Source organism: Odocoileus virginianus, chromosome 10 (genome assembly GCF_023699985.2).
Source record: "Odocoileus virginianus isolate 20LAN1187 ecotype Illinois chromosome 10, Ovbor_1.2, whole genome shotgun sequence".
NCBI lineage: Eukaryota > Metazoa > Chordata > Mammalia > Artiodactyla > Cervidae > Odocoileus > Odocoileus virginianus.
This window is the reverse complement of record NC_069683.1, coordinates 24,741,525-24,762,871: the sequence shown is the minus strand read 5'-3', so window position 1 is coordinate 24,762,871 and position 21,347 is coordinate 24,741,525. Positions and strand designations below refer to the sequence as shown.

General features: G+C 43.7%; 1 protein-coding gene across 3 annotated transcripts in view; it reads left to right on the top strand.

Moving 5' to 3' along the window:
* KIAA1549L (KIAA1549 like) overlaps positions 1-21,347 on the top strand; it is a 297,332-nt gene that overhangs the window by 173,646 nt on the left and 102,339 nt on the right. For all 3 annotated transcript variants that reach the window (XM_070473197.1, XM_070473196.1, XM_070473198.1), the window contains 7 exons: positions 189-527; positions 3,121-3,741; positions 5,850-5,965; positions 8,817-9,036; positions 10,279-10,412; positions 18,409-18,571; positions 20,118-20,177. In XM_070473197.1, coding sequence (XP_070329298.1) covers positions 189-527; positions 3,121-3,741; positions 5,850-5,965; positions 8,817-9,036; positions 10,279-10,412; positions 18,409-18,571; positions 20,118-20,177 — 1,653 coding nt within the window. The remainder of the gene's footprint in view (positions 1-188; positions 528-3,120; positions 3,742-5,849; positions 5,966-8,816; positions 9,037-10,278; positions 10,413-18,408; positions 18,572-20,117; positions 20,178-21,347) is intronic.

The following is a 21,347-nucleotide window of genomic DNA, read 5'->3' as shown; positions in this document are numbered from 1 at the left end:
GTAGGTTAGCTGCAGCATCGGCCTATCTGTAATGACCTGAGTTATTGTTTGAATGTGTTTAATGAGTCTTAATGAATGTTTAATGGCATGGAAGCTCTGTGAGGTCCAAGGGGTACTTCTCTGGCCTACCCTTCTCTCCAGAACCTGTGATTAGCTGAGGCCTGACGGCACGATATTTCATTTCACAGGAACAGACAACCAGCAGATCGCTATCACCCCGACCCCGGAGTTATCCCCTCATGGGAGGCTGTTACCGATTTCACCAACATGGCCTTTCTCCGAAGTCCAGTCTTCCTCAGCAGTGGACAGGATGAAGCCTGGGCCCGGAGCATCCCCTGACAACACGAGCTGGCCGCAGTCTGCCTGGACGGCCCTACCCAAGACACACCGCCGAGCTCGGGCCCACGGGGACTTCTCCCCTTCCCAAGGCAGCGCCCGAAGCGCCTCCCTTGAGCCTTCCAAGGATTCCGCCGAGACCCTGGTCCAGCCAAGAGCTCCAGGGGGAAAAGAAGCAGCCTCAGTGTCAGGTTTGCCTCTCACCAGCATGCTGCCCCCACTGTCCACCCTCCCACCAGTGACGTCCTTCACCGCTGGCCTCCCGTTGCGGCCACCGTGGGTAGGGACTCCTTCCATTTCAGGACTACATTCCCCAAGGGCAGACGCTCTCCTCTCATCTTCATCTTCTTCATTGGCTCCCGACTCACCTCATTCCATCCTCTTTTCTAAGGCAGTGGAGCCACCCACCAAAGTGCCTTTATTCCCCCACACAGCTCCAACTGACTCCTCCTCAAGTCAGAGCCTAGCGAATCCCCTAAACCCATTTGCTGAGGAAATGAACCGTGCTCCATCCAGAAATGCCCAGGATTTCATAGGCATCCCTCATCTAGGTTTTTCTGGATCCTCAAGCCCAGCAGAGGGTCCTCACTCAGCGGGCTCCCCCTCACCTGAATTTTTGAGCTCCGTGGCAGACCTGGCCCCTTTGTCTCCCCTTCCCCCAGCCTCTGGAAGTCTTCAGCTTCCTGGTGGAAGGCCCTCATCGTTGATGTTGAAAGTGGTTCCAAGTCTTGCATCCACCCAGCCGATTGAAGCTGAGGTGGCTCAAAGAGCACATAATGGGGTGTCTCTGCCATCCTTGAAGAGTGCAGCAACCCCTGAAGCTGCGTCCTCGCTGGTCCAGATGGTAGAGTTAGTGGCAGTGGGAATGACCAGCCTGGAGGCAGCCCGTGCTCCTGCAAAGAACTCTGCTTATCCACTGCATGTGTCAGCAACCCCAGAGAATTCCAAAGGGCCCACTCTTTCGGCAGAACCCAAATCTTCCCCTTTGGTGCCCTCTCCTCTGCCTCTCACCACAGCTGACCAAGGACAAGAAGGCCCTTCTGGGCCAGTTCCCACATCCCCATCAAATGACACAACAGCTGACTTCCCCCCCACGCCTGCCCCCCTCCAGCTGGCACGGAGTCAGGCCTCTCCATCCACCATGCCCCAAGTGCCAACTCCTCAAGAAGCAGGTAGTGATGGGTCCCCTCCCACTGCAGCTACAGACCTCCTCCTCTCAAGCACATTTCCTCATCATCCTTCCACGACATGGACATTTCCCCTGCAGAAGGAAAATAGCATGGCAGCTGTTTTAAAGAAAAATGAAAAGGCAAATTTGACAGTTGCTCTCAAGACCCTTCCGAGTAAAGAGAGTCCAAGTCTTCACAGTGTAGGTGGATTCACCTCTAATTTCAGCACTGATCATGTCTCTACAGACATGACACCACCAGGAACCAGCCTCCTTCCTTCTGAGTTACCTCCATCTTCCATCCCCTTCACACGAGCTACCCAGACTGCGTCCCCATCTCATAGTTTTTCCAGCGCCAAGCCAGTGACTTACACAGCTGTGACAGACCATTCTGAGTTGCCAGTTTGGGCTTCTAAACAGGTGACAGCTTTTCCTTCCTCCAGTGAGGTCTATGATTTCTCAAAAATGGGAGGCATGAAGAAGCCAGCAACCACAGATGTTTTCTGGAGTTCTGCTGCAGCAGAAGCTGAGTCCCTTTCCACAGAGCCCATGATGTCTGGTTGGCTGCAGCAAACAAATTATCACGTAAATGGGCACACAATTAACTCCACAAGTTGGGAAGCTCATTCAGCTGCAGCCACTTCTCCTGGTGGTTTAAATTCCACTGCCAATACAATAAAATCTCAGGATTTCAAAGATAATGTTGGGCATTCAGCAACTGTGGAAGATTTTAGCATCCAGGATCCAGGGTCTGGTATGAGCACCAACCAGCCCATCCAACAGTCAGATGTTACCATGGCTGGAAACCATACAGACTTCTTGTCCATAAACACTAGCAACTATCCCAGAGACTTCCAAACAGCTGAGATTGGAGATTACCCATCTATAAGCCAACAATCTGTGTCTCATCCCCATCTACAGTCACCTGCCCATCCAGCACATCCACTTGTGCTGAGCTCTCCAAGTCTGACTTCCACAGCTCGCTTGCCAGAAATGCTTTCAGATGGAATGGATACAAGTTTTCAAATCACTGATGACATCTATCCATCTCCAGTGATAAATGCTTCCCCACCATTCCAGGGTATCCTGAGATTTCACCCTACTGCTGAATCACCTCCTCTGTCAACCAGTGCCTTACTCAGGACCCCGTCCAAAACACTGCGGGCTTCTCAGCACCCTGAGAAATGGACAGGTGCAACCACTAATGCAGGTAGTTTGTTTCCTGGTCCCTCCCAAGATAGGTGTGTGACAGCTTCTGGGGCCAAAGCATCTTCAGGCTCAACACAGATACCTAGCTTTGCTCTGAAGGAGCAGATATGCCTGATTTCAGGATGATGAATGAGTTACTAGTCCAGATAGTCATGCCTTTGATCTTCAGCTGACTTGATATTTTGGAACGTATTCGGAATTTAAGTGTCCTTATTTCCACCCATAGCTTTGCTGTAAGTGGCATTCTCATTACGGTTAATTGACTTAATGAACCTAAAGCCATTTTGCCTAAATTCCAGAGCTCAGAGACCTCTCAGCCCAACAAACCCATAAGTGGCATCCATGCATCCCCACAAGTGGTGTGTGCATTCTGTGCCAATGACAGACTTTGCCTTTTCTCTTTGCAGTGGATTCCTCAGTGTTGCCCAAGGCAGAACCGACAGCAGCAGCAGCAGCAGCAACCACGTTGTTTCTTCGTAAATCAAGTCCCCTGATGCTGTCTGCAGCCCTGGTTGCTAAGGGCACCGGCAGCAACCCTTCAGCCATGGCCTCGGGATTAGCCAAGAGCAGCTGGACCACCGCTCTAGCTAAAAACATCACGAGCAGTGCCGCATCTGGCCCCAAAGCGACACCAGGAGTGGCTCATCCAGCCTTCTCCTTCACGCCAACCTATATGTTTGCAAGAACAGCACATACCGTGAGCGCTCACTCAGCCATGCAAGGGAACACGGGCGCTGCCTCTGGCCTGTTATCCACAACACACCTCCCCAGGAAACCACAAGCCATGCACACGGGCTTCCCGAACCCCACCAACCCAGACCTGCCCAGGGTGTCCACCACTCGCCCGCTGACCATCACAGCAGCCTTGACGTCCATCACCGCACCAGTGAGGGCCACCCGGATGCCGCCTTCATCAGCAGAAAACACAGATGCCGCTTTTCCCGCTGTGTCCACTGCTGTGGTCACACCTGGCAAGACAGCGTCCAACCTGGAGTGTCAGATGTCCAGTAAGCTTCTGGTGAAGACAGGTAAGAGTTCACTGCCCTGATTTGATGTGAAAGCCGCAAGTGCATCCTGGCCTCAGAGATGTAGGAGAATTCTTAGATTTCTTTGAGATCAGTGGCTCTTAACCAGTCCCTGCCGCCAAGTCTGGAGACGTTTTTGAGTGTGTACATCTTGGAAGGTAGGGAGGGTGTTTCAGGCATCTGGCCAGTTAAGAGACCAAGGATGCTGCTAAACTTCCCTACAATGCACAGGATGGTCAGGCAACAGAATAATCCAGCCCAAAACATCCAAAATGCTGAGGCTGAGAAGTCCTGATCTTTATTAAGTGATAGAGAAGAATCTCCTCTATCATGTGGAGAATATGACACAGAATCTAGCCCTGGGCTCCATCCTGGTATCAGAGGCCTCCTGAAACCAGTTCCCCTAGAGAGTCTGAAAAAGCAAAGGTACACCAAAATTTGCCTAGTAGAGTGTATCTACAGGCAAGCTGTGATGATGTGATGTCTACAGTGACGTCTCACGTGTGTGAATGCTGTGATTAGTAAAATACACCATCATAGGAGGGCAACAGGACTCAGAAGGACTCTCTCCTGTGTTTTCTCAACCATCCGATACTAAAAGTACAGTGATGGTACCCTATGTTGGCGCCTGAATTTTCTTCTGATGTTAAAAAGGAAACCTTCTTGAAAGAGTCGGGGTGGTAGATGCTGGTTTTTTAGCCCCCTCCTCTGAGTTGCAGCAAATGGGCCAAGAAGGCACACCATGCTTTTAATAGTGCGGTAGTGTCTGCTATAAAAAGCATCAGAAACATTATTTGAAAGAGCATGCCAGTGTTGAATGCTCATGTCCCGCCTTCCTCTTCACCCCACAAGGAATTAAATGAAATTATTTCTTGAGACAGATCCTATTCTAAAATGGGAAATTGTGAAGTTAGGCATAGCAGAAAGCACAGGATCTTTTTTCAGTTTCTCAAGAAATTATACCATCTGGTTTTCCCCTCCCCCTGCCCCCTCCCTCCAGATCTCTGCCTCCCCCTCTGAGTGGCAGGCAACCCCAGCCTCCTTGATGCGGCAGTCTGGAACTTTCTCCACTCCCTCTTCTTCACACCCCCCCTCACCCCAGCCACACCCAGTTGATTCCTTCCTGTTCTGCCTCTGAATGCCTCTTCCCTCCACTCCCACCGCCCCTTCCCTGGTTCACGTCACTCACCTACATTCTGCAAAAGCAGCCAGATTTCTCTGTCTGCCTTCAGGCTTCCCCCCACCCCTCTAATCTCCTCTCCAGTCTGCAGTCAAGGGAACCTTCTAAAGTTCATGCCTTTGCTTAAACCCCTTCCTTTCCCACTGCCCTCAGGACCAGGCCTGGACTTGTAGACTGAAATATTCACTTCTCTCCTCATGCCTTTGCACTTGGTCTTCCCTCTGTTGGGAGTGGCCAGGGCAGTCCCTCTGGCCTTAGCCCAGCTCATGCCCATCATCCTCCAAGAGTTCATGGAAGCATCAGTTCCTCCCGGAAACCTTCCCTGATCCCCACCCCCTTGCCCCAGTCAAGGCTGGATGCTTCTCCAAGGGCCTCCAACTACATCCTAGGCTTCCCTTCAGGGAACACCTGTCGTGTTCCATCACAGCTGCCTCTTCTCCATGCCAGGTCTCCATCTTGCTTGTTGGAGGTGGGGTGGGGGGAATGCCCCTCCTAATGCAGGGTTGATTTAGGCTGTTTTAGGATGCAGGGTCTGCCCTTGAGGCTCTCAGGGATGCTGTTGCAGGAATTTCCTTGCATGCAGACCAGTTAGGAGCAGGCACACTGGCTTTAGCCTGGCTTTCAGAGTTAAAGGCAGTGACGGTCAGAAGCGAAGTGCCGCTAGTGTACTAGCCGTCTCTCCATCAGGGCCACCCAAATGACTGGGCCTTCTTTAGGACGTCGGCGGGACCAACAGAACTGCTGCCCCAGCTATGCTAAATGGGAAAATTGTGAAAGTAGGAAATTATACCGTCTGGTTGCCAGTTGGCCCTGTACCCACCAGCTTTGCTCAGAACCTGTAGGGGGTGCTGGGTGGCTGGGAAAGAGCAGGGGGCTCGTGAATTAGGTCTGCTGCCTTGTGCTGATTGGGTGCTTCTGTTTGACCCCACAGTTCTCTTTCTGACCCAAAGGAGGATGCAGAGCAGTGAAACCTTGAAGCTCAATATAGTCAAAGGGCTCACACAGGCCTTGCGGAAGGCGTTCCACCAGAATGACGTCTTGGCTCATGTAAGCCCCCTGCTCTTGTAACCAGGCTCGTCCAGCCACGTCTTCTTTTTGGGTCCAGAGTCTGTTTACATTGTTTCTCTGCTCCCTGGGCGCCATAACCACCACAGAACTAGACTCTGTCATCACTCATCATTTTGGCAAATAGCTAATGTGTGGTAGCAGGAGAAGGAGGTCAAATTCTGAGACAGAAAATTGAGGATAATTGTGTCTAGTTTTGGGGTTTTTTTTTTTAAAGCCTGGATGTACTTTATAAAAATTGCCCCATTATCCTGTTATTTGGGGAAAGTATTTAATTGTGTCAGTGTAATTTTGCAGAAATCATCCACTGCCTTTTCTTTTATCTTCCTTACCATTGTAAACAGTTGGTGATTTATTTCTGGACATTTAAAAATTACTCTGACTTGTAAATTAAGTCCAACTTTGCTTAAATTGAGAGCAACAGACAAGGAAGTAAGCATTTTTTTTTTCTCTCCAAACACTCTCATGCCAAGTACTATTTAACAACCACCAGCTGATTTTGATGGCATATCCAAGTGATGGAAATCTTGCTCTACTCTTTTTGGTTTGATTCCAAGTTTTAAAGCAGTACATGTGATGGGCAGTCAGTGGACAGCCCTTTACATCACTTAAAAATATCGCTCCAGCTTTCTGCTCTGATGCTCTGCACAGCTGCATTCAAATTAGTGGTCCTTCCCTGCCACCACACCACAGACTAGGAAGGAGATTGGGTACAGTTTATTCATCATTGTTAATCTCTTCTATATAATTCTGAGAAGAAAAAGAGGAAATGCTCTCCATAAGAGGCATCTGTGGTTTCTGCACCAGACACTTTCTTTGGAAGTTGAAAATGTGAATGTTTCCCTGTGGTTACCTGAGACAGTTGCCATTAAACTTTGGTTGTTTGCAGATTAGCCTCACAGTTTTTGACCTTTGTTGCATATCATCACAGACCGCTGTGACAATTAGTATGTAGTAGTTATTTTAAAATCAGTTTTTATTTAAAAAAAAACACTTAAGATTGGGATTGTTATATATGCACTACTTTATATAAGATGGATAACTAATAAAAACCTTTATAGTATAGGGAACTCTATTCAATACTCAGTAATGACCTATATAGGGAAAGAATCTAGAAAGGAGTGGATATATGGATATGTATAACTGATTCACTATACTGTGTCACAGAAACTAACACAACACTTTGAATTGACTATAGTTCAATAAAAATTTAAACACTGAAACATATTTCTTTCAAGAGGATGTTTGATATTATCACCATGAATAGAAGTCAGGATCATTTGCCACAAATAGAAGGTAATGATAAAAATGAAATAAGGGAGTTTCCTGACAGTCTAGTGGCTAGGATTTGGTGCTTTTACTTTCATGGCCCAGTTTCAATCCCTGGTCAGGGAACTGAGATCCTACAAGCTGCATGGCATGGCCAAAATTAAAAAATAAAAATGAAAATAGTGGAGACTGTTAAATTCAAGCTAGACATTACTGCTTGCAGAAGGCATTAAGGCTGGGGCCTGGCGTCCCTTTGTTCATTAAAAAATATGATTAGCAAGGATTAAAGAGGTGTTAGAAGTCAACTGTCCTCAAACTGAGACTTGCTTCTTGAGATATTAACATTAGGAGGGTTGGAATGGGTGTCACTTTCTTGCTGGGAATTGGTGGTATTTGGTGCTGAGTCCGTGTTCCATCCAGGAATACCTCTTGTCCCACCTAAGGTCACCTTGAACATCACCTTCAAGGGACAAGGTGCTGAGGAGCACACAGTGTGGAGGAAGCAAAGGACACCCAGCCTCCTGCAAAATCGGTTGTCTTGGTTTCTTTGGCAAAAAAGCATGACACTCCTAATGGAGATGGAAGAATAAGGGGAGGAAAGGCGGTGTTCAAAACACCCTGCACTGTGGATATCACACACGAGGAAAGCAACACGAAGTAAGAATAAGGTCAAAAGCCTCAAAAATCTTCCAGTTGGGTGAGAAAGAGTTCAGATCATCAGCATCCCTTAAGACTCCGTTGCTGTAAGAGAAATTCTCCATGGCCCAGCCTTGCCTTGGTCATGAACCAGTCACAAGCCAAGAATGGAGTTAAATCTGAACAGCTCTTCTCTCAGCTTCTAAAGAGAGGGGTGCACCTCATTTACAGGCTGGCCCTTGTCTGGAAGGGGTCCGAACTTAATCTGTCATTTCTGCCTTTTAATGTTTATGCTGTTGTTGTGCTCTGTCACTCAAGTCGTGTCCAACTCTTTGCAACCCCATGGACTGTAGCCCACCAGGCTTCTCTGTCCGTGGGATTTTTCAGGCAAGAACACTGGAGTGGGTTGCCATTTCCTGTTCCAGGAGATCTTCCCAACCCATGTCTCCTGCATCTCCTGTATTGCAGGTGGATTCTTTACCCACTGAGCCATCGGGGAAGCCCCTTTAATGTTTATAAATGATGAGAAATATGGCACAGCCATTTTCCCCAGCATTCCTACCCCAGGAAATCTCTTTTGCCTGCTGTCTCCTGCCTGCCTTCCTGGGTGATAATTGGTGCTCCCAGGATTAAACTGAGGCACTTAAGGAATGAAAAAAAACTACCCACAGACTTAGTTCTATTTCATAATTAAATATAGATTTAATCCTATATCCATAGGTTCAACACAAATGATATTTTGTTGTATTCTGATATTTTGAGACCTGCCAATCCCATCAGCTTATAGGATTGCTAGAATATTTGTCGAATGGGAGCGTCCTCTTCCCCAGCCATGCTGAGTAACCACTGTGGTTCTAAGAAACACCAAGAGAGACTTAAAGTATGGTGGAAGTGAACACTGAGTTCTTTGGGTCCATTTGTCTTGCAGGTGGACCTTCTGGAACACTCTCACAACATCACTGTTGGTTATTACGCCACCAAAGGGAGGCTGGTCTACTTGCCTTCCGCAGTGGTCGAAACGCTGGGTGTTTACGGGATCAGCAACGTCACTGCAGATGTGAAGCAGCACGCCCCAAACTTGCAGTCTGTGGCTGTGCTTGCCTCCCCGTGGACCCCCCAGCCTGCAGGCCACTTGCAGCTGAAAACAGGCAAGTAATTCAGAAGAAAAGGATTCCTCTTCATTCTGGGATTGTGGGCGGCATCCGGAGGACACCTGTTTGAAAACTCCATCATTGGAACTCCCCTGGTGGTTCAGTGGTTAAGACTCCACACTCCCAGTGCAGGGGGTACAGGTTTGATCCCTGGTCAGGGAACTAAATCCCTCATGCCATAGCTGAAGATGCCACAACTAAGGCCTGGTGCAGCCAAATAAAAAAAAAGAAAACTCCATCACTAGCTGCTCTGTCATTTCTTAGAGTCCTTGTGTACCTTTCTCCAAGGGCCTTGCTAATCAATTGTCCAAGTTCCCTGCACAGCAGCCTAAACTTTTCCAACCTGGATTCATGAGAAATATTCCTTCACAGAAGTCTTCCCAATTTATATGAGTATATAGTACTTATGAGCATCAGGTACTGTATTTTTTTTTCCTGTATTACCAATGGATACTGAGGAGAGTTGAGTATCCTCAGCATAAAATCTATGCTTTGCAACAACATGTTCCAGATGCCCTTGAATTAGAATCTTTGAGCTTAGGCCTTAGAGTCTTTCTTTTAAACTCACTGGTGGGACTTCCCTGCTGGTCCAGTGGTTAAGAATAAACTTGCTAATGCAGATGTCACAGGTTCCATCCCTGGCCCGGGAGTATTCCATATGCTGCAAGGCAACTAAGCCCGTGTGCCATAGCTACTGAGTCCATGCGCTCTGCAACAAAAGCGCACCAAACCTAGAGAAAGCCCCTGCTTTCCACAACTAGAGAAAGCTCTTGCACAGCAATGAAGACCCAGTGCAGCCTAAATAGATATTTTTTAAAATGTTGTATGTTTTAAAAAATTCTTATCTTGTGGTTTGAAAGCCACAAGAAGAGAGGAACCGTTGAAATTGAAAGACTCAAACAACTTAGTCATGTAGGTCAACTGATTTTTTTTTCCTTCCAAAGAAATAGAAGTCATGATCACTCCAAATTCATTTTAGTTGTCTTGGAGCAGATGTTTCCATATGCCAGTAATTGAAATCACAAAATGCTTTGCATTGGAGGGAATCTCAGGTTCGATCATGTTTTTAATTCTTCTATATTATAAATCATTTTAAGAGCCACTTCCAGAACTATGACTGTCCTTATTTGCCTGATTTCTCTGAGTAAAATCATGCTGTTTTGTGTCATGACTGCCATTCAGTTCAAGGAACTAAGACATAGAGCTTTGGTGAGCGTTGATTTATTACTCTCATTTTAGTGCTACAGTTTGTGAGCCAGTCCGACAACATACAGTCCTGCAAATTTGCTCAGACCATGGAACAGAGGCTTCAGAGGGCCTTCCAGGATGCCGAGAGGAAAGTTCTGAATACTAAAAGCAACCTGACAATTCAGGTGAGTGGGAGAGTGCTTCAGCCTGAAGTTGACAGAGGCCACCCGGAACCCAAATGTTGGTGAGAAGTGCTTTGGTTCCCCCATTTCAAAGCTGCCTTTGTACTTTGGGTATATGATGTCGGTAGGAGAAGGTGTCACTTTGGGGTCACTGAGCTGAGTCAGGCCTGGCACTGATGAGGATATCTGGAGTTGATCATACAAGAGAGATAGTGTGCCCCTGTGTACCTGCTGTGATTTGGGATTTTATGTTTATTTTCCCTTGTGAAGCTTCCTCAAGTCTTTCTAATATACTTATTTTTTTTAAACGTACTATATATGTCAGGTGTCTCATATAAAGTGAATCATTTCTAAATAACTAATTCACCTAAGATTTCCTTTTCTGTGATTTTCATTCAGTTTATTTTCCAGGCATCCACAGGAACAATCACCTTAGTTTAGCATGCACATCTTTTACTTAGGGCTTACTATGTGCCAGGACATTGCTAAGTGTTTTGTAAATGCTTTGCTGCATAATACTCAAGACATCCTTCTGAGGTGTTATTATCAGCATTTCACAGAAAAAGGAATGGAGAAAATGGTAAGAAACTTCCAGAATTAGGACTTGAGCCAAAGCCTATACTCTAATCCACCATGCTCTGCTCGCATCAATGCAATGTAGAAGTGGGATCCTTGATGAAATTTTCAGCAGGCGTGTGACTTCTCTTCCAAGGCAGTCTCAGTACTGGTATACTGTATTTCAGCTTCCTGAATTTGCAGTAGACATGCTACCAAATGTCTTTCTCAGACCCATTTTTTTATATTTCTATAGACAACATCTCCCTAAAGACACATGCTTCTTAGTAATTTTCATCCAGCCCCCAAATTTCTCTCTGTTTTTACTGAACTAAAAGCCTTTGCAATTAAACCCAGTGGTTTTAAAATTGACATTTAGCTTAAGTGATTTATCACCAAAGCCAATACGTTGTGGAAAGCATACAATTTAATTTGAATGAGCAGTTGTCCCTTTCTAGATTCACCCAAAGTATATATGGAAGTATCTCGTTATGATCTGGTTCATATTTGACTGAGATCTAAAAACATGTCACAGACATAAGATTTATGTAAGGAGTGTGACTCAGCTCCTTTGTGGGAGATCTTTTTCTTTCTGATTGCGTTTGTGATCCTCACAGGTACATGAGTCTTATTGAAGCTTGGCAGCAGAATATATTCTAATTATAATCAGGAAGTACAGACTTACAGAGCAGCTTCTTTTTATCAGCCAGTGGAAGGGACACCAAGATAAATAAGCTGCCCTTGGCCTTAAGAAGCCTCTCTTGTGTTGTTGTATGATAGTTATGGCCATGAGATGAAGCTATATTTATAAAATAAGCAACAAACATTCCTTGGAAAAGACTACAGCAGGCAATTAGAAAATGGCATCTAAATAGATTTTAGGTGCTCTTGAATGTATCAACAGCTCTTGATATGAATGGATAATTAGGTGAATTATTTTATTAACCCTCTTTCACTTTTTGCCTTGGCTCACAGGAAGCCCAGAGCCAAAGCTGTTGTGTAGACTTACTAACCCTCTAGGCCACTATGTTATGCATAGATCGTTACATGCTTATCATCCCCCAGGGTTGTTGTTAATCAGTTTTTTTTTAGGACCTGGTTTTGCAATTAATAAATTTCCCTTTTATTGTATTAAATATAATTTGTGGGGCACCTTGGATCTTTTGTGGAATAAAGCAATGTAAGTATTTAATTTTTTCAGAGGGTCATTGAAAAAGTGACTTCTTAGTTTTTATTTGTATAGCATTGATATTAAGGGCTAGATAATAGTAGGCTCAATTAAGACTTTTTGATTATAAGTGATAGAATGCAAGCTCACAAGGCTTATGCAAAAAGAGGAAGTGATTGGCTCATGTAACTGAAAGTTTGTAGCTTCTTACTTTAGGAACAGTTGGATCCAGGTGCTTATATGATTTCTTCATGAAATTCTGTCCTCATCTCTTGGCTTGCCTTGCTGTAGGCTGGCATTATCCTCAGGCTCAAGGCACCTCCAAGTTTGTCTCATCTTTATTTCTCACAGTCTCATGGAACCAGAGTGCCTTTTCTTGTGTCATTCCAGTCAAAATCCTGGGATTCGTTTTCATTGAACCCTCTTGGATCATGTGCTATTTCTGGACCAGTTACTGTGACTGAGGATATGAAATGTCCCAGTCAACTAAGTCTGACTGAGATACCTGCTCCTGGAACCTGACTGGGGCAACTCTCCCCAAAGCACTTGAACTCACAGGACAGAAACAATGTTTCTGAGAAATGTGGTACTGACATAGAAGGGAGAATGGATGCTAAGGATGAAAACAGTAGCTTTCCATTCCATCAGCTTTATGGGTCTAATTAAATGAATCATGGCATGACTGAATGGGAAGTAAGAGATGATGTCAGAACCCAAAGGAATCTCAGAACAGAGGGGTGATGGGAAAGTGTTCTTTGCAAGGGGCAGGGCATGACTATGAGGGAACCGTCATATGATCTTGGTTTCAGGCCTGTGGATTTCTTCTTATTTATGAAGCTGCTGTTAAGTAGCCCCCAAGAGTGACTACACTTTTCTTAGCTATAAAAAAGATGAGTAAAGAAAACATAAATGGAAAGACATTCTGTGTTTATGAATTGGAAGACTTAATATTGTTATGATGTCAAGTACTACCAAGAATGATTGATAGACTTAATGCAATCCCTATCAAAATTCCAGTGATGTCTTTTGCAGAAATAGAAAAATCTACCCTACAATTCACATGAAATCTCAAGGGATCCCAAATTGCCAAAACAATCCTAAAGAGGAAAACAAAGTTGGATATCTCACACTTTCTTATTTCAAAACTTAGTGTAGAACTATGGTATTCAAAACAGGATGGAACTGGCATAAAGACAGAAATATGGACCAACGGAACCAAACAGAAAGCCCAGAAATAAATACATACATGGTCAAATGATTTCTGACAGGACCATTAGGTGGGGGGAGCCACAGTCATTTCAGCCAAACAGTTCAGTTCAGTCGCTCAGTTGTGTCCAACTCTTTGCAACTCCATGGACTGCAGCATGCCAGGCCTCCCTGTCCATCACCAGTTCCCAGAACTTGCTCAAACTCATGTCCATCAAGTTGGTGATCCCATCCAATCATCCTCTGTCATCCCCTTCTCCTCCTGCTTCAATCTTTCCCAGGGTCTTTTCAAATGAGTCAGTTCTTCACATCAGGTGGCCAAAGTATTGGAGTTTCAGCTTCAGCATCAGTCCTTCCAATGAATATTCTGGACTGATTTCCTTTAGGATGGACTGGTTGGATCTCCTTGCAGTCCAAGGGACTCTCAAGAGTCTTCTCCAATACCACAGTTCAAAAGCATCAATTCTTAGGCACTCAGCTTTCTTTATAGTCCAACTCTCACATTCATACATGACTACTGGAAAAACCATGGCTTTGACTAGATGGGCCTTTGCCAACAAAGTAATGTTTCTGCTTTCTAATATGCTGTCTAGGTTGGTCATAACTTTTCTGCCAAGGAGCAGGTGTCTTTTAATTTCATGGCTGCAGTCACCATCTGCAGTGATTTTGGAGCCCCCAAAAATAGTCTGTCACTGTTTCCGTTGTTTCCCCATCTATTTGCCATGAAGTGATGGAACCAAACGCCATGATCTTCGTTTTTTTGAATGTTGAGTTTTAAGCCAGCTTTTTCACTCTTCCTCTTTCACTTTCATCAAGAGGTTCTTTAGTTCTTCTTCTCTTTCTGCCGTAAGGGTGGTGTCACCTGCATATCTGAGGTTATTGATATTTCTCCTGGTAATCTTGATTCCAGTGTATGCTTCATCCAGCCCAGCATTTCTCATGCTGTACTCTGCATATAAGTTAAATAAGCAGGGTGACAATATACAGCTTTGATGTACTCCTTTCCTGATTTGGAACCAGTCTGTTGTTCCATGTCTGGTTCTAACTGTTGCTTCTTAACCTGCATACAGATTTCTCAAGAGGCAGGTCAGGTGGTCTGGTATTCCCATCTCTTTAAGAATTTTCCAGTTTGTTGTGATCCACACAGTCAAAGGCTTTGGCATAATCAATAAAGCAGAAGTAGATGTTTTTCTGGAACTCTCTTGCTTTTTCAGTGATCCAACAGCTGTTGGCAATTTGATCTCTGGTTCCTCTTCCTTTTCTAAATCCAGCTTGAACATCTGTATGTTCACGGTTCACGTACTGTTGAAGCCTCGCTTGGAGAATTTTGAGCATTACTTTGCTAGCATGTGAGATGAGTGCAATTGTGTGGTGGTTTGAACATTCTTTGGCATTGCCCTTCTTTGGGATTGGAATGAAAACTGACCTTTTCCAGTCCCATGGCCACTGCTGTTTTCCAAACTTACTGGCATAATAAGGCCCTCTTGACTTCGCATTCAGCATGTCTGGCTCTAGGTAAGTAATCACACCATCATAGTTATCTGGGTCATGAAGATCTTTTTGTCTAGTTCTTCTGTGTTTTCTTGCTGCCTTTTCTTAATATCTTCTACTTCTGTTAGGTCCATACCATTTCTGACCTTTATTGTGCCCATCTTTGCATGAAATGTTCCCTTGGTATCTCTAATTTTCTTGAAGAGATCTGTACTCTTTCCCATTCTATTGTTTTCCTCTATTTCTTTGCATTGATCACTGAGGAAGGCTTTCTTATCTCTCCTCGAGATTCTTTGAAACTCTGCATTCAAATGGGTATCTTTCCTTTTCTCCTTTGCCTTTAGCTTTCAGCCAGTAGTACTAGGAAAACTGATATCCACAAGCAGAAGAATGAAATTGTATCCTCACCTAACACCATATACAAAAGTTAACTCAAAATGGATCAAAGACCTGAGTGTAGGAACTAATAAAACTGTAGGACTCTTAGAAGAAAATCGGGGAGAAAAGCTTTATGACATTGAATTTGGCAGTGATTTGTTGATATGACACCAAAAAGCACAGATAACAAAAGAAAAAATAAGTATGTTAGATGTCATCAAAATTAAAAACTTTTGTGGCTCAAAAGACATCATCAAAACTCAGCCCACATAATGGAAGAAAATATTTGCAAATAATATATCTATAATGGGTTAATATCTAGAGTACATAAAGAACTCCTACATGTCAACAGCAAAAAAACAAACAATGCAAGCAACCCAAGTAAGAAATGGGCAAAAGACTTGACATTTCTTCAAAGATGATATACAGGTAACCAATAAGCATATGAAATGCAAAAAATCCCACAAAATACCACTTCACACCCATGAGGATAACTGTTATTTTTAAAAAATTGAGAATAGCAAGTGTTGGTAAGGAGAAATTAGAACTCTTGTGCACTGCTGGTGGGCATGTCAAATGGTGCAGCTGCTGTGTAAAAGAACATTGTTGTTGTTAGCATTCCATCAAAAAAGCATAGAGTTACCATATGATCCAGCAATTCTGGTGTATGCTCCATAGAATGTAAATCAGGGACCTGAACAGATGTTTGAACACCAGTGTTCATAGCATTATTCACAATACCTAAAAGGTGGAAGCAACGTTAAGTGTCCATCTGCAGGTGAATGAATAAATAAATGTGGTATATCTATGCCAGGGAATATTATTCATTTTTAAAACAAAGGGAAATTCTGACACATGCTACAACATGGGTGTACCTTGGGGACATCATTCTAAGTTAAAGAAACCAATCACAAAATGACAAATACTGTATGATTCCACTTATGAAAAGTGTTCAGTTTTGTCAAATTAATAGAGACAGAAAAATTGAATGGTGGTTCCCAGGGACTAGGAAGAGGAAGAAATGGGGAGTTATTTAGTAGGCATAGAGTTTCAGTTTGGGATGAAGGAAAAGTTTTGGAAATGGACGGTGGTGATGATTGCCCAAAAATGTGAATGTACTTAATGCCACTGTACACTTTAAATGGTTAAAATGGTAAAACATAATGTGTATTTTACCACAGAAAGTATGGTAATATAATATAATATATATATAATATAATGTAATATAATATAATATAATATATATATATAATATAATATAACTAACTAATATAGTGTTGTATGTTAGTGAAGTCTCCTTAATAAAAAAGTTCTCAATTAAAAGAAGTATAACTTACTTTGTCTAGTGTAGTATGTACTAAGATACCATACTGCAAGCTCTTTGGGATCCAGTGAGATTTAGTTTTGTTGAAAAGAAACAAGCATATATATATATATATATATATATATATATATACACACACACACATATCAGTTCAGTTCAGTTGCTCAGTCTTGTCCAACTCTTTGCGACCCCGTGAATCGCAGCACGCCAAAATGTTCCAAATAGAGATAAAGATTGCAGAGTTACTTTAGTTATTATTTTTTAGGTGACAGGACAGTGAGGTCTTTCGAATTATTCAGAAAGAAGTACCTTTCTTCTTGGTACCTTGGGAAAGAGGTATGAATACTTGTGGCTAAACCACATTCCAAAAATGCTTCTGGAGAGAAAGTAAGAGTTGCCCAGAAATGTTGACTCCATAAATCATTAATCTTGAGACTCGAGACGCTGTGTCAGAGAACTTAAAAGGAACTTCCTCTTATGGGAAAAACTTCCAAACAGCTTGAAGCAGCTTACTTTTGACAGTCTTCTTCAAAGTAAGTTTTAAAAGTAATGTTGCAGAGATATTTGTGTCTGAGCACACAGAGGATTTAGACAGACTGGCTATCAGTTCCTGGCAAAAAGAGAGGACATATTCAAATGAAGGAAATTTGAGGAAAGTCCAATGAAAAGGACTTTGCAGAAGTGTGCCCAGGCTCTAAGGTGACCACAGGGATGGTGCAGCTTTCAAGGCTGTGACACTGGGGCTGATGAGGTGAGGGGAGGGAGCAGTCATGGGAAACTTGGGCCAGAAATGCCCAACAAGAGCTTTGACCCCCCGGGAGGGAGCCCCCAACACCGGCTCTCTGACCTCACTCTCCTCCTTCTCGCCCCCATCCTCCTGAGCTCCCTGTAGCTAATACCAGGGCGCCAGTAGCCCAGTGGTGTGGTCCACAGAGTTCTGCCTCTGGGGGCTCTGAGCAGGATGAGGGTGGGGTGGCAAATGGATCTTGTGGGGGAAGGGGCAGACACTCAGCACAGAAGCCCACAAAAACTGTCTCACCAGGCAGAATGCCTTTCTACTGCATCTGTTTTTCACGTTTCATCTGTGGGGTGTTTGTATGTATATACACTGACCCATGAAAGTCTTATTTCTTCATAACTAAAAACCTGACTTAAAGATTCAAGAAGAAAACTACACCATCTCATAGTAATATTAACATATGCTATATTGAATTGATAGACCACAATGAAATGGAATCACTTTCTAAAGAAACTGTTTTCTATTTTTGCATTCTCATTGTCATCAGTTTTCATCATGCTGTCCATTACTAGGTTGGTGACCAGTGGTGGGCATTCTCTGTCCTTTCAACTTTAAAATTTCCAGAAAGTTTGAATCAGGCTTTCTCTGAGCAGTTGAACCCTCCTTAAATTTACCATTCCTTTGCTCTATAGTGTATCTTCAGAACCATAAAAATAGCCTGCGACCATTTAGCCCCTGAAAAAGATACACACACCAGTGGTGAAAACCTGAAGTCAGGCTGCCCAGGTTTGAATCCTGGCTCCATCACTTGTTCGTTGGCAAGTCCCTTGATCGTTCTGGGCCTCAGTTCCCTCCCCTGTCAAAGGATATACCTCCATGACAGGAGACACCTCCTAGGGTTGTGGTGAGGATTAAATGAGATCATGTGCCCTTGGAACGATGCCTGGTACGAGATGCCTGGCGTGTTGTGAGCCATCCATAAGTGACAACTGTTGTTATTCTTATCTCTTCCTTGCTGTCTTCCCACCTCCCTTTCATTCCTGACCTCTCCTTAAACTTCTCCTCCCACAGCCTCCATGAAACAGACCCTCATCTTATTTGGCATGTCTCCCTCCCCTTTCCTCCTGTGTCCATTCAGATGGTGAGCACGTCCAACGCCTCCCAGACAGTCACCTTGGTGTACGTGGTGGCCAACCGAAGCTCCTTCCTCAACGGCACCGTGGCCAGCAGCCTCCTCCGCCAGCTCTCCGCTGAACTCGTAGGGTTCTACCTCACCTACCCACCGCTCACCATCGCCGAACGTGAGTATGTTCGAGTTATGTCTGAATCCCTGTAGGACTCTACCATCTTCTCCGGGAACTTGTCTGTTTAGCAAGCCTCCGTGGTGCCACATGCTAACTCTTTTGTCATAAAATCACAACTGTAATGTGTGTGTGATGGGGGTTGAATTGATGAAAACTTCACTGCACGTTGTAAAAGCACTGGCTAGGTGCTTTTACCCTTCACTTGTCTTGTATCTCATTTAACCCTCACAACTTCCCTCTATGGTAGGTGCAAAATTAGCCTCATTTTGCAGATGGGAAAATTGAAACTTTAAGAGGTTTAACTCCAAGATGCCTCCTCTGACATAGCTGGTGAGACATGGAACCTGGGGCTTGAACCAAGCAGTCTGTCTTCTTAGCTTATAACACTGCCTGGTAGAGCATCTGTCCTCATGGCAATCTTGGTTGCTAGGGTTTCCCCCACTTCTGCGGTCAACAAAAATTCCCAGGCCTTCAGCCCTTGCCTGGGCTATAGATATTATAATGCAGCTCAGCATCCTGACTTCACTTGATGAAGTCTCCATAGGCTTGTGGCCTCCTCTTTCTCAAATGCTTCAGTTGCATAATCCTCATTACCATGTAGCAGGCATAGACTTCCAAAATGCAGCCTACGTTTTGTACCCAAACACTTACTCAGTAGCCAAAGGAAGTGAAGATCTGTGCTCTTAAACTTAATTGTTGATACATACTCAAGGTCACTGGATAAGTGTTTTTTTTTAAACATGTATTAGCAAAGTTGTTTTCATTTCCCTCTATGGTTCCTTTTTATATTGTAAATAAGTGAGATAATGTGTGTGAATGTACTTATTAGCACAAAGTAGCTACTCAGACTTTATAAAAAAAAGTTTGTTTACTGGCAAACTTTTGTGAGTTTCCATGTACTCAGAAAAGATGACTCTGGATTTTATGGAAAAGATAATATCATAAAAGATGGCATTATGTCACCTGGCAGCATGTGAAGGATTTCTTTTCTTTTATCATCTTGATATTCTAAGAATAATAATAATAATACTGCTATAATTTACTGAGCACTTATTATGTGCCAAATAATGTGCTAAACCCTTAACATATATCAACTCTGATGGTCACCACACTATAAAGAAATGGGGCCATTGCTTGCAAGCATTTAGCTACTAAACTTAGTCTTTGACTTTGGAAAGATCCATTCAAGAAATAATTATTCCTAAAAATATGATAGATAATTTTTTTAAAAAGGCTATAGTTGACAGGTTCTCATTGTAGGTCTTGACAATGAAATTGTTTTGCTTAATTAAGAAGGTTTTGATGGAAAAGCTGAAAGCAGACACCCAAAAGCCTTAGGAAAACTCTTCTTCTGAAAGTTAGCCCTTTACTGAGTATTTTAGTTTTCTGAAAAGCAAGTTTCAGGCTGTATGTCCTAAAGTTCCCAAGAATGATAGAGTAAGATTTAGCTGCTTGGTATTTTGTCAGCTATGTCTATTTCCCTGAACAATATCTATATATAAAACCTGTGAAAGTAATTTGGTGTGTTTCTTGTTTGTTTTAGCACTGGAATACCCCAACCTCGATATATCAGAAACAACGAGAGACTATTGGGTAATTACAGGTAATCTCCTCTTTCATTGCTCATTTCACCCTATCAGGTTGGTTTATTTTTAAAAGCTTGTCTGCCTTTCAGTGATAAAATTGGCATCTTTTCTTGGATTCTGCCTTATAAGCCAAGGAGTTCCTTCCATAGGACCAGAAGTAGAATAAACTGAGATAAGAACCTGGGCTCTGTGACAACCTAGAGGGGTAAGATGGGGTGGGAAGTGGGAGGGAAGCTGAAGAAGGAGGGGACATGTGTATACCTATAGCTGATCCATGTTGAGGTGTGGCAGAAACCAACACAATGTTGTAATTATCCTTCAATTAAAAATAAATAAATTTTTTAAAAAAGACATCACACTCAAGATGGGTGTTAAATAATCAGTTCAAAACAGCTAACTTGAAAGTCCCAGTCTGGAACCTTCTTCTTGCAAAACATGCATCCATCAGAAGGAATAGCGTTAAGCTGTGGAGGGCTGGGGCATGTCCATGCGAATGGTTGTCTATTCGTTTAAAGATCGTAGGCCTTTCTGCACTGCCCTACAAAAGCCAGTGGAAGTCAGAGGAATGCCAGGCATGCACTTTTCTCTCTCCCTGGGCACACCCACGCTGATCCTGGTGAAGCCCAGCGTGTCCTGACAGTGAAGGCGGACGGAAGTAGAAGGGTGTTTGGGTGGCATTTTCCTTGACATTTTCCAGCTGAGATTTATGAAACAGCAAAAAAAAGTTCTTGTTTGTGTTTTTCTAAAGCCAGACAGTAAGTAGCTCTGAAAATTAGAGAAGCAAGGATTAGTTAGAAGCATAGAGAGAGAGGACAGAGGCTTGTAGGAGGCAGAGTGACTAGCTGGGTCATTAAGGGTGGTGCTGAAAGCTTAGCTTCTCTGTTCACTGGTGCCAAATTGAATCTCAGAGGCAGTTTGGGGTGAAGTAGAAATGGATTGCTTCATTGCTTTGCTAGATAACGGGGGATACCGCAAGCTCCTGCCTCAAAAAACTACATGTCCCAACCTGGGAGCATTTGATCAGGAGTTTTATAGCAATAGTTCAAGGTAGGGTTGTGAAAAAGATTAAAGTGTGTGAAGGGTCTCCAGGTGGTGCTGTTGGTAAAGAACCTGCAGGCCAATGCAGGTAGATGTAAGAGACGTGGGTTCGATCCCTGGGTTGGGGAGATCCCCTGGAGGAGGGCATG